The 12237-nt window shown below is 38.6% G+C and overlaps 1 protein-coding gene across 6 annotated transcripts in view; it reads left to right on the forward strand.

Moving 5' to 3' along the window:
• Positions 1-12237, forward strand: part of BABAM2 (BRISC and BRCA1 A complex member 2) — a 308342-nt gene that overhangs the window by 166690 nt on the left and 129415 nt on the right. For all 6 annotated transcript variants that reach the window (XR_004375045.2, XM_032790217.2, XM_032790219.2 and 3 more), the window contains exon 7: positions 11027-11136. Coding sequence is in view for 5 of the 6 variants with exons in the window: in XM_032790217.2 (XP_032646108.1) it covers positions 11027-11136 (110 nt within the window). In the remaining variant the exon portion in view is untranslated. The remainder of the gene's footprint in view (positions 1-11026; positions 11137-12237) is intronic.

The raw sequence follows: 12237 nt of genomic DNA on the forward strand, positions 1-12237 counted from the left end.
TGCACACGGCCCTAGCCTAACCTCTAGGTGACCAGGCAAAAAGAGCGGGAATCTGCACACGGCCCTCAAGGTAACACACAGTGCTAGTGTGACCTTTGGATGACCTACAATTGGCCATACAGACGCCATCTTAAGGCCCTGCAGGCCGCCATCTTAGGCCAAAGGCCGTTGGGCTCCGACAGTTTTATTAAAAAATTACCCAAAAAGCTGTAAAAAAGGTGACAGAAAAATTTGTTTTTATACAACAAGGAAACATACATGAACATATGTACATGAGAACAAATTAAATGTGTCCCCTGTCTCAACAAGTGTTTCATTAATATACTTAGGACAGGGCATGAATTGGGCCGATACAAGTGAGCCAGAGTTCCACTCCTTCGCTCTCCCATTTGATTTCTGATTGAGGACATTGGCAGCATCAATCTGAATATCCAATTTTACAGCTCTTCAATCCTGAGGCCCATTGCATCTGCAAACATGTACTTTTCATTTACTCAAGATGCTTACCCTTATATTTAAAACAAGAAGCAATTAACTCAAAGAATCATTTCACTACTATGGAGCAATATTTTAAAGGCCATTTGACCTAGATATATGCTTATGAAGCAGCATTAAAGTTTTCAGTCTTGTGCTCTCAACACCAGATTCTGATGCTGTTGTTCACACTGAGTAGTTCCTTATGCAGCTGGTAGCACTGTTGATTTCAATGTGAGTAAAGGTGGCAGAATCTGTCTGTCATCAGTTAATAAAGTGACACATTCAGGATCCCAAGAATATTTGTTTTTAATTTTCATTAAATGTAAATCCTTTACATCTCTTTCCCAGTCTCAAACCAAGATCATGATGAAAGCAGATTAGCTGTACGTTGAGCTGGAGAAGTATGGAGTGCTGATCGTTGATACACAGAAATGTGGAGATGGAGGGGGCAGCATCAGCTGAGGGAGGTTGCCTGACTTCCACCAACATGGTTCACAATTTATTGAGTTACATGATGCATCTTACAGAAAAGCGACAGTTCCTGTGCTGCCCATTATGAATATCATTAGTGTTATTTTGTAGCTTAAGGTTTGGATTACATAGCAGTAATTAGCATAAAAATTAACAGAAATAAAATAAGTTATTTTATACAGTTATGTATCAGCACATATAAATACTTACCTTTTGTCCTTCAGTGTCAAGAAATCAATGTAACTTGTTTAAGTCATCTTGACTATCCCAGACCAATAGGTCTTGTGATTTAACCTGTCATGAAACTGTCACGCTTCAAAAAAATTGCTTAATTTTTTTTTTTAAAGTATTGGTGTTCTTGGTTTCAAGAGAGAAAATTGATTTTAGGTAGGCACACAAAGCAATGTGGCTTGGTCGGAATGAATGGAATGATTCACGGTTATAAGCGCAGACATGCTGGAGGAAGAATATTTTCAGAAAAATTATTAAATTTTGGAGTCTCCAGGTCTTTCATGTGACCCCTTATTTGCCAGTGATGGCTGAGAGACCTGTGTTTGTCTTGTTTTGAAGCCTTATGAGAGATGTGATGCTGTTGGCATCTGTTCCCAAACCATAGAACTTCATGTTTTTCCAACTAGGAAAGCAAAAGACATTCTTCATATAGAGATACTATATAATGCTCTGCTGTTTTGGTTATCATGATAAAACACCTGAAAAAGAGGTAGAAATAGAACAACTTTGTAATGTTTTCAAAAGGTTTTCCACTTATATAATCAGCTTGCAGATACTGATTAGTTAAGCCTCTTAATATCTCTTTGAGAAAGATAGATATCCCTATTTTACAGTGGGGCAAACTGAGGCACAGAGAAATTAAAATACTTTATTCAAGGTCATACAGAAAATTAATGGGAAAACCAGGAACAGAGAACCCAGCATTTTTTACTTCTGTTGTTTGTGCTCTAACTAATTGGTCACATTTCCTTCCTATTGTGAATTCTTGATGATTGTAATTAGTAATCCATTCTCCAAATATTCTCCACCATGTAAATGTTATGTTGAAGTCTTAATGTGGAGCCTGATGATATGAGATGCTTGGCGTTTTCTGCAATATGCTTAAGTACTTGACTTTCATTGACTCAATTGAAGCTGATGATGCTGAGCAACTTGAAGAATCAGGTCCTTAGTATTAAAAACAAACCAAAAAAACCCGCCTTGGCCCAATATCATTAAAGCACATCCAAAAGTGAAAACATAAAAATTCCAAATTCCAGTTTTAGGGTAGAATATAATGAATCTCCTTTGTAACCGTTGCACTGTTGCATTTACAGATTGTACACATTTTAGTGCAAAACCAGCCAACCTTTTTATCTGTTCTTAAAAGTCATCCATATTTATCCATTAGAGCAGAGGTGGGCAAACTGCAGCTTGCGGGCCACATCCGGCCTGTAGGACCCTCCTGCCCAGCCCCTGAGCTCCTGGCCCACGAGGCTAGTCCCTGGCCCCTCTCCTGCTGTTTTCCCCCACCCCCACAGCTTAGCTGACTCCACTACCGGTGCAATGCTCTGGGCGGTGGGGCTGCAGAGCTGCGGCCTGACCTGGTGCTCTATGCTGTGCGGTGGCATGGCTTGCTCCAGCTGGGCAGCACAGCTGCCTCCCCTAATGCTCTGGGCGGTGCAGATGTAGCGCTGCCAGCCACTGGTGCTACAGGCAGCGCTGCAAGGAGGCAGGGAGGAGGGGGGGTTGGATAGAGGGCAGGGGAGTTCAGGGTGGTTGTCAGGGGCGGGGGTGTGGATAGAGGTCGGGGTGGTCAGAGGACAGGGAACAGGGTGATTTAATGGGGACAGGGGTCCTGGGAGGGGAAGTTGGAAAAGAGGGGGGATTGGATGGGGCCGTATGGGCATTCAGGGGCAGAGGTTCCGAAGGCGGTCAGGGGACAGGGAGAAGGGGTGGTTGGATGAGGCAGGGATCTCAGGGCGGGGGGAAGTCAGGAATGAGAGGAGGGGTTGGATGGGGCGGTGGGGGGCAGTCAGGGACAGGAGATCTGGGGGTGGTCAGGGAATGGGTGGTGGTGGTGGATGGGGCTGGGGTCCCGGAGGGGCCGTCAGGGGACAGGGAACGGGAAGGTTGGGTGAAGCAGGAGTCCCAGGGGGACTGTCAGCGGGCAAGAAGCAGGGTGGGTCGGATAGGGGGCAGGGGCCGGGCCACGCCTGGCTGTTTGGGGAGGCACATCCTCCCCTAATCAGCCGTCCATACAATTTTGGAAACCCGATGTGGCCCTCAGGCCAAAAAGTTTGCCCACCCCTGCGTTAGAGAGACTATCCTAGCATTTTTCTTATACAGGCTTTGGTCTGTCGTGTCCATAATCCTGCTCTTGCTTCCCAGTGTTCAGTTAACTCTTTATAAGAAACTGCTCCATATTTTGAGGTTGCTTGTGTTCTTTATGACATAGGTGCAAAGTAAATGCCACATATGTGGACAAAACCATCTTGGAAGTTGGTCTAATCTGAATTTGCATAGACAAGAATATTTTCTTATGTATTTATTCTTTAATGTGCTGGTTTTTCTATGCTCTTCAAAACAGAGTTGTTTGTCTAATTTTATGCCGTTTTCCTCTTGTACAGGGAATGTAGTGGTGAGTTACCATGTATGCACTAAAAGAAAACTGCTTGGATAGACACCAGACCCATAATGTTGCTCATGGTAGGCAGGCACCATATATTTATACGTAAAATTCTCAGAAAACTCATACAACTGGTGCCTTGCTTATGGATGAGTAATGTCCTGTGTGTCTTTATAGCTGATTATGGATGCCTAGAGGGATCCTCCTTAGTGCTGCTAATGATTATCTCTTGCTCACCAAATATTCAATTTGTAAGTTTATTAACAGTTCTGTATTCATTTTAATGAAGAAGACTAGGTATATTCTACAACAGATGAACTATTCAAATTGTGCAAATATTCTTCAAACACTACAATTTAGATCTGTATAACTTTTGATGAAGATCAGAAACAGGTTTCAGCTAACTAAAGTGTTTGCCGCCTAAAGCAGTGTGTAGGCATTTTTTGTAGCTTCAGAACTTTATCCTGATTAGTATTTTGATAAAGATTTCATAATATATTAGCTTGATATATGAGCTGTTTTTTTGTAACATTTCAGTACTACGTGTAGTGCAAGCTTCTTTTTTCATAAATTATGCTATTTAAAGAATGAGCACTCCTTGATCAATCCTGATGGATTTCCTGGAAGACGCAAGAAAGCACTTTCTGAAATAAATAAGTCTTCTCCCCAGAGTGAAACAGGAGAAACTGAGAGTGAGCATTTGCATCTCCTGATTTCTTACTACTTTTCCCTACTATGTGTTTTGTTGTTTTTTTGTAAACTACTAAACATAAGGCTTGTCTACATGAACATTTAGTTTACGGCAAGCTGGTGCGTGAATCTAACTCACTAGCCTGCTGTAATCCTACTGTTCATGTGAACCCTGCTGACACACTAAAAGTTTGTTAATTCACTTTAATTTTACTCCCCTTTCACAGAATCATAGAGGTTAAAAATGGAAAAGAACTCCAGTCTCTGGCCAACACAGGTTTGTCCCCTACAGTATATTTGCCAGTACTTTGTCAAGTATAGTGTTAAAATGTTTAAGTGACAGGAGAGCTTATTCCACAATATGATAGAACACAGTTAAGAAGTATTTCCTGGTAACAGCCCATTTACTTTTTCTCAATTTCATGGCATTTGTCTTAGTTATATTCTCATTCCTTCCGTGACGCATCACTTGCTTACCCTACCAGGGGACCATAATAGTTGTTACTGGGAAGTGTGTTAAAAAAGAATCAAAAATATTATGTGTATATAAATATATTAAAATTGTGTCTGTTTGAAGATGTCGCTCTCCCCACTCCTCACCATGGTGCGTGTGTTCTTAGACTGTAAGCTGTTCAAAGCAGGGTCCAAGATGTGTCTTAATATATGTTTCTACAACACCTAGCACAGTGGAGCTCCCATCCTGAATAGGACCTCTGGGCACTGTTGCAGTACAAACATTAATAATGACGACGATAGGTTACACAAAAAAGGAGGCAGTTGATTAAGTAGCCTCTTGACATAATTGAAGTGTAAGTGCCATAAAGAAATACAACTGCTTTGAAGAAAACAGGTTGAATATTTTGGAAATCAAATTATAGAAATGTCTCTTCTTGAAAGTATATTACAAACTAAGGTAGCAAGACAAAAAGCTTCTAGATTACCTTTTCTGAGTTATGCCCGATTTTCCAGAAACTGTATTTTTAAGGAAAAAGAGCCGTAATCTACAACTTGGTTATGCTCCAGACCCAAGAGGAAATGGATTATAGCAGTTGTGACTGTGACGAGCAGATGTTTTGGTTGGACTAGCTATCAACCATCTGACTCATCATAAATCCTCAGTTCCCGTAAATTCCCAGTTTTCATTTACAATAGGTAGGATGCAGGAAAACAATGCTTTTAAATTAAAAATATAAAATGTAGTTTTGGTATTAACAGTTAACCACAATCCATATTAATTTACAAAACGATAAATTTTTGTAAAAGAGATGCAGCTGTTCCAGTAAAATGTAAAACTGAAGGGTAGTTGTGAATGGCAGCTTCATTAGCTGTGAATGAAAGCCAGCACATGATCATTTAGATAGTGCTAATTAATATAAATTGAAATACAGTTCAATTATATCTTACTTTTTGCTTCCTATGTTATTTGGTGTCCCTTATTTAAGCTTCCAAGGAAAGACCATTTTTTTTCTTTGAATGGCTCAGAACCACACTTTTCATAACTTTTGTGTGGGTTTTGTATTTTCACAAAACCTGGAGATTTTTAGTAGTTTTCAGGATTTACCGGTAGATATTCATCCTGATTCTTATTTACTAAAGTTCTGACATGGGTGTACAATATAAATGACAACTGAGAGTTGTGACTTTTCTTCCAGTTTGTCAAAAACTTAAAAATTGCACTTACATCTTAAATATTTTACCTGCTGTTTTAAGTAGCACTGAAGGTGACTAACTGAAAGAGACTAGAGGAAAATCCACCTTTTTCGTTTAGTTTCTTTACATTGTGCATTGACAGCACTTTTATAGTCATTTTCATTGACTTCCTGTGCAGTCCATTTTCTCTGTTGTGTGAGTTTTTCACATCAAAATGGGAGAGAGCGCATTTTTTAAAGTAGGAATGTATAATTGTAAAAAAAGCCACTTAAACTGTTGGAGGGACATCCTGGAACTAGTTTTAATTGTGTGTATTTTTTTAAGTGGGCTAGATTTCAAGTTGTTTAAAATGTCCCTTTAAGATACTTTGTATTACTGAGAACTTGGTATTTTTACTTACTACTATGTGCTTTATCCAAGAATCTCAGAAACATTGTCATTATGTCACACAATACTTTTGTGATGTAGAGAAGGATTATTATCTCCATTTTACAGATGGGGAACTGAATATAAATAATACCCACCTTTTATAAAGTTTCTAATGAAAGAAGCTATATAAATGCTAAGTATTATTATTTTTAGCCTAACTAGTGTAACTACAGATGCTATTATTCATTATAAAAATTCCATTCTTAATTCATGAAAGTGTCTGATTCTGTTCTGAAATGTATGAGCTACTTGCTTTAACAACATCCTGTGGCAGCAAGTTCCATGGTTAATTATATGTTGTGCAAAAGATTGTTTCATTTTAAATATTCAGAATGTGTTGCCATTTAAGTTTGAGTACCTTTTTCTTTTTGGATTCTGGAAATGGGAAAAATACTGAAGAAACAAAATTTGCTTATGACACTGAGGAAGATACAGTAATAAGAAAGTATATTCTCTAAATATATCATTCTTTCTGAAACTAAATTAAAAATAATAATAATGGTGCTTTTGCTTTGTTATTTTACTTAGTCTGTTGTGTTAGTTCTGTTTTGCCTGTTCTTTGAGACTAAAACATGTACAAAATGTAGACAGACGGGGAAATAATGTCTGGTTATACTTGGTACAAAACATAAAAACATCCTTGGCCTTTTGACTCTGGTGATCCCTGCGAGGGAGCTGCCTTTGTCCTGTGAAAAGATAATTGTTTCCCAACACAAACACTGAATATCAAGTCATCCAATCATTAACAGCTCTGTAGAGATGCAGCTCTGAGGGGTTAAATCTTGACTGGCACAGACACATCAAAAAGGTCCATTAATTTAAAAGCCAGATTTTTTTCCCCATAGTTTATCTGTACAACATGTGTTTTCAATTTAGTTTTATAAACAGCAATTGTAACCGATATGCTAAGGTTGAATGCAGTTCCACCAAGCGGATTGTTGCATAAATAAAAGTGAAGCACAGTATGAAAGAAATAAACAGTGTGTTGTTATGTATAAAAGGACTTAATTATAATAATGTTTGATAGTCTAACATAAGTAAATGTGCACTTAGGTCCAGCCAGTCTATACAAAAATGACCTTTTTGCGACTTTGTATTGTGATAGCTGTGGGGCCATCCTGTGTTGGCCAGGGTGAGCCACAGGTCAGCCAGTTTCATAACAGCTCTGTAACAGTTACTGTATTATGGTACTTTTAAAACCTTTTTTGGAGAGTTAAGCATATTGTGTTTGTAACTGACCTTTTTTATACTGTATATTTGAAAAATGACAATCTGAAATGTAGTAGACAAATGTCAGTTTCTTTCCACAAACTTGTACTGAATTTAGCTATTTTAATATTCAGTGCAATGCCATGTTGGCAGAAGTAGTTGCACCATTAACTAGTTACTATTGTATATTATTTTTTGTAGAGGGAGAAAAATTAGGCATCCGTGTTTACCACCTGTATTGCAAACTTCAACTTGTTGCAACTTAAATGTCTAAGACATTGTATTCATGTAAAATTATATATTTTAAAAATTCATCCACCATGAAAGTCCCTATTAAATGCTGTTACACTGCTCTACAGCCAAAATGCTTCTGAAATAAATGTAGTCAAACTTTACTAATTCTGGGTCACTGAGAACGAAAATGATGCTTAAAATTGTTGATTGGTTCTAGTCTAGCTGTTCAGCTCCAGACTACAGCAGTGGAATCTCCTGGCAGGTGACGTTAGGGTTTCCATGTTCCGTGACCGTCAAAAGGATCTTGTCCCATTCTTCTACATGGAAGGTGATCTTGTAGCCTGTAACAACATCGATGGTGTGATGGCAGCCCTCAACATCGTTCACGATCCAGATGAGTGGAGACTGTTCATTGATTCATCAAAGACGAGTCTTAAAGCTGTTTTGCTGCATAATGGCAATGTTTTGCCATCAATTCCAGTTGGTCATGCAGTCCATATGAAGGAAACCTATAACAACATGAAACAACTTTTGAGGTGCATAAACTATGACCAACATCAGTGGCAGCTTTGTGGCGATTTGAAGGTTGTTGCTCTCTGCTTGGTCTGCAGACTGGATACAAACAAAGTACTGCTGTTTTCTCTGTGAATGGGATAGTCGTGCAAGAGACTCCCACTACATCAAGAAAGATTGGCCACACCAACAGTCATTGGAGCCTGGGGAGGAAAAGTGTTCAGCATCCACCACTTGGTTGAATCAAGGAAGATTTATTACCACCCTTACACATCAAGCTGGGTCTGATGAACAACTTTGTCAAGGCCATTGACAAAAACACAAGCAGCTTTCAAGTACCTCCGTTTGAAAATTCCAAGGTTAAGTGAAGCTAGATAAAGGAAAGTGTCTTTGTTGGTCCTCAGATTTGTGAACTTCTTCGAGATGATGCATTTGACCATGCACTGCGTGGCAAGGAAAAGATGGCATGGAAAGCTTTCCAGTTAGTGGCAATAAATTTTCTCGGAAAACAATAAGGCAGACAACTACAGGTATTGGTGGAAAACCTCCTCAAGGCATACAAAAGCCTTGGTTGCAACGGTCACTAAAGATACAGTTTTTTTGCACTCTCATCTAGATTTTTTTCCACCGAACTGCGGAAGGCAGTGAGCGACGAGCATGGCGAGCGATTTACCAGGACATGCAACAATGGAGAAACACTATCAGGGCAAATGGAGCCATCAATGCTTGCAGACTATTGCTGAACAATGACAAGAGATGCTCCAATTTAATGAATACAAGAGACAAGCCAAGAAGCGCCGAGTAGACACTGAATAGGACTAAACTAGGTACAGTAATAGTTTTTTGCCTTTTGTTTCATATAAATTTTATTTATAAACCCTTTTGCTGATTTTTTAAAGTGTTACATAAACAGGACAGGTGAAGTATTATCATGTAAAGCAACCAAAAACACATGAAAAGACCTAGGTTAACAATTTATGATTAAAACTCTACTATCTACACAATATACATAGACAAAAAATGTAAAAACTTAAATATCTTAGAAAGAGTAGCCAATCAATTGTTTTAATTGTCATATTTAAATTCAGCACATCAAAATACATAATAAATACCACATTTTATCTCTGAAGCAGATGACTTCTCAAAAATTGTAGTCATAATAATTCTTGGTAATTTTCATTTAGTTTCCTGATAGATGTTTTTATATCTCAGTCTTTTGAAGTTCTTTTCATCACTGAGCTCTTGAAGGAAGGAAGGTAGAGCTAGATGGTATATTCTAGAAGCTGTGCATGTACTGTCACATTGTATTGAGTGTGTGGGTGGAGAGGTGAACTTTTGATCTATTTGAGCATTAATAATACTCATGTGGGATTTTAACTATTCAATTTTGCCTTGCCGTTGTGCAGCCAATGAAAAGCATGTGTTCTCTGCTAATGTGAGCATGATGTTTGACAAGGGTTTCTAGGATAAAAGAATTTGTGGTCCTGGAGATACCCTGAATATGAAAATGGTAAATGTACTCTATAGCTTGCATCATGTGACAAATGCTTATCAATTAAAACAAGATCCTTTTGATCCTTAGACTCTACTGCTTAATCAGTTTTAACACTTCTGTTCATCTGATTAGTGTGACTTAGCAAGTTAATAGGGACAACACAGTTAATATTGCACGTAGACTTCAGGAGTGAAAGACGTTAATTGTCTCAAATTTTTGCTAGCCATGAAAATATATGCAGTACTAGGGGGAGGTTTTGTGGACTGTGATCATTATTGTTGTGTTGTAGATCAGAACTATGCCACAGAGTGGAGAAATATCTGAAAAAACAGTCAGCTCTTTCTTATTGTTTTGTGTAATATGGCCAGCCTGTTCTAAGGCCCTGCCACACTACAGTTTTTAACTGTCCATATTTTTCCTAAATGGATGGAAGCAAATGCAGTTTATCAGAGAGCTAGAGTGAGACACACATATCTTGAAAGACTACTTAATGGACAACGAATTGCCCTATTTTACTTGATGTCATTTAAGGTCACTACCACTTATGAGTTACAAAATCACAGTTGGAAGTTAGTGCAGATAGGGCCTAAATTAGAGAGGGGCACCTCAGAGATTGGTTATGAAAGGGCAGCCTTAAATGCACACTCTAACTTGCACTGAGGCCAGGGCTGGGGCAGAGAATCAGGGAGCCATAGCCTACACCTTAATGTCACACGCACACTCCCACTCCCAAATCCTTTCACCCTCAGCTCAAACAGAAGCTGCACACAACAGAGAATCAGGTCTATATACTTCAACAAAAGTTTATAAATGTAACATCTGGGTGTATAACTCAATGACCCAACAATATATGAAGATTCTTTGGTATTTTCATCAGTTGTTTATAACAATCCCTGGAATCTTAGAAATGAAATCTGTTTTTTACTGAAATGTTTATGCTCCAACACACTGAAAAGATGGTACGTTACTGTAAAGGGTTGCTTGTGAATGCTGGGCTAGCATCATTGATTTTCTTTTGATCCATTGAAGAAAAATGAGCACTGTGGAATTTGTTGTCAAAATATTTTAAAAAATTAAGTGAAATTTACAAACAGATTTTTTTTTAATTGTCTAATTGAGGCCCTTCAACCTTTGATGTCTCTTTTACCTACTCTGGGTATTTGACCCTCTTTGACCCCTTAGTAGTAAGGTTCTGATTACTTTAAGTTTGATGTTACCTGCTTTTTCGTTGTATTCAGGATGTGAATGAAGATCCAGGAGAGGATGTTGCTCTTCTCTCAGTCAGTTTTGAGGATACAGAAGCTGCTCAGGTTTTCCCCAAGCTATATCTGTCCCCACGTATTGAACAGTAAGTAGAATAATTGTTGAGTATTCCAGTTCTTCTCAGAACTTTTAATTTTTACTCTGATTGTTTATGTAGGAAGTCTTTGGTAGGCCATAAAACCACTTTGGTTTTTAATTGACAAAAGCCATGACAGTGATTACTGTAATTGGCTTTGACTGGAAAGGAGCAATTCAGTTAGTCTTACCAGTCCCATTTTGATGTGCCTCCCACTTATAGAGCTGAGCCACCATTGGCTAGACTGTTGTTGGGTCCACTGATCCCTGAAAATCAACCTACGTTTTCCTGGAATGACTCGTACTGGAAGCGGCATCAGGTTCAGCTTAGCAGGCAGATTTCCCCCAGGGATGGGAGAGTTTTGTTTTTTAAGACTGTGTTTATATATTTATGTATGTGTAGATGTGCACTGTGCCTGTGTGTGATTGATACATATTCCCTGAAGAGAGGCAGATTGTACAATAGAAAGGGATACAGTTAAAAAGTTTTGAATCAATGTTTATTACAAGAGCTGTAAAGCTATAATTATTAACTGTGGTCAGGAATTTGCATCTCAGTAAGATGTTTTTCCGGGGGTGTGTCAGAATATTTGATTTTAAGGTTGTTGGACAACACCGTTGGCACACAGACTTGCTAATAAACTAATTTTTACTCCTAAAATGGAAGGGTCAGAGGGAAAAATCTATCTGCTTCCTAAATTAGATTTGGCTGCTTCCATTTTTGGAATTAACAATGTCCCAGTGTTCCCCCTCCCCTTCAGTGCTTCAGTCTTGAAATATCTGCTTGAAAGTTTCATGAAAAGCACTTCAGGCTTACAAGTGACTTTCACTAGAGGTACGTTGGAAAATCTTGTAGTGCAAGTCCTTATTTTGCACAGCACCTGACAAATTAAAGTTTCCCAAAAGAAAACCTTTGTAGTTTGTTACCTTGAAGAAAGCCTCAAAGATTCGTAATGCCCTTACAGAGGAATATTGAAAAAGCTTCTTAATATGGGGAGGAGGTCTGGTTGCCTAACTATAACTCTAGATTGCAGAATAAGGAACCAGTGGTAGTGGGGGAAGAGTTTGATGTTAATAAATACACTTTAAAAGGAGAGCTCGTTTTTCACCT

This window comes from Chelonoidis abingdonii, chromosome 3 (assembly GCF_003597395.2).
Source record: "Chelonoidis abingdonii isolate Lonesome George chromosome 3, CheloAbing_2.0, whole genome shotgun sequence".
NCBI lineage: Eukaryota > Metazoa > Chordata > Testudines > Testudinidae > Chelonoidis > Chelonoidis abingdonii.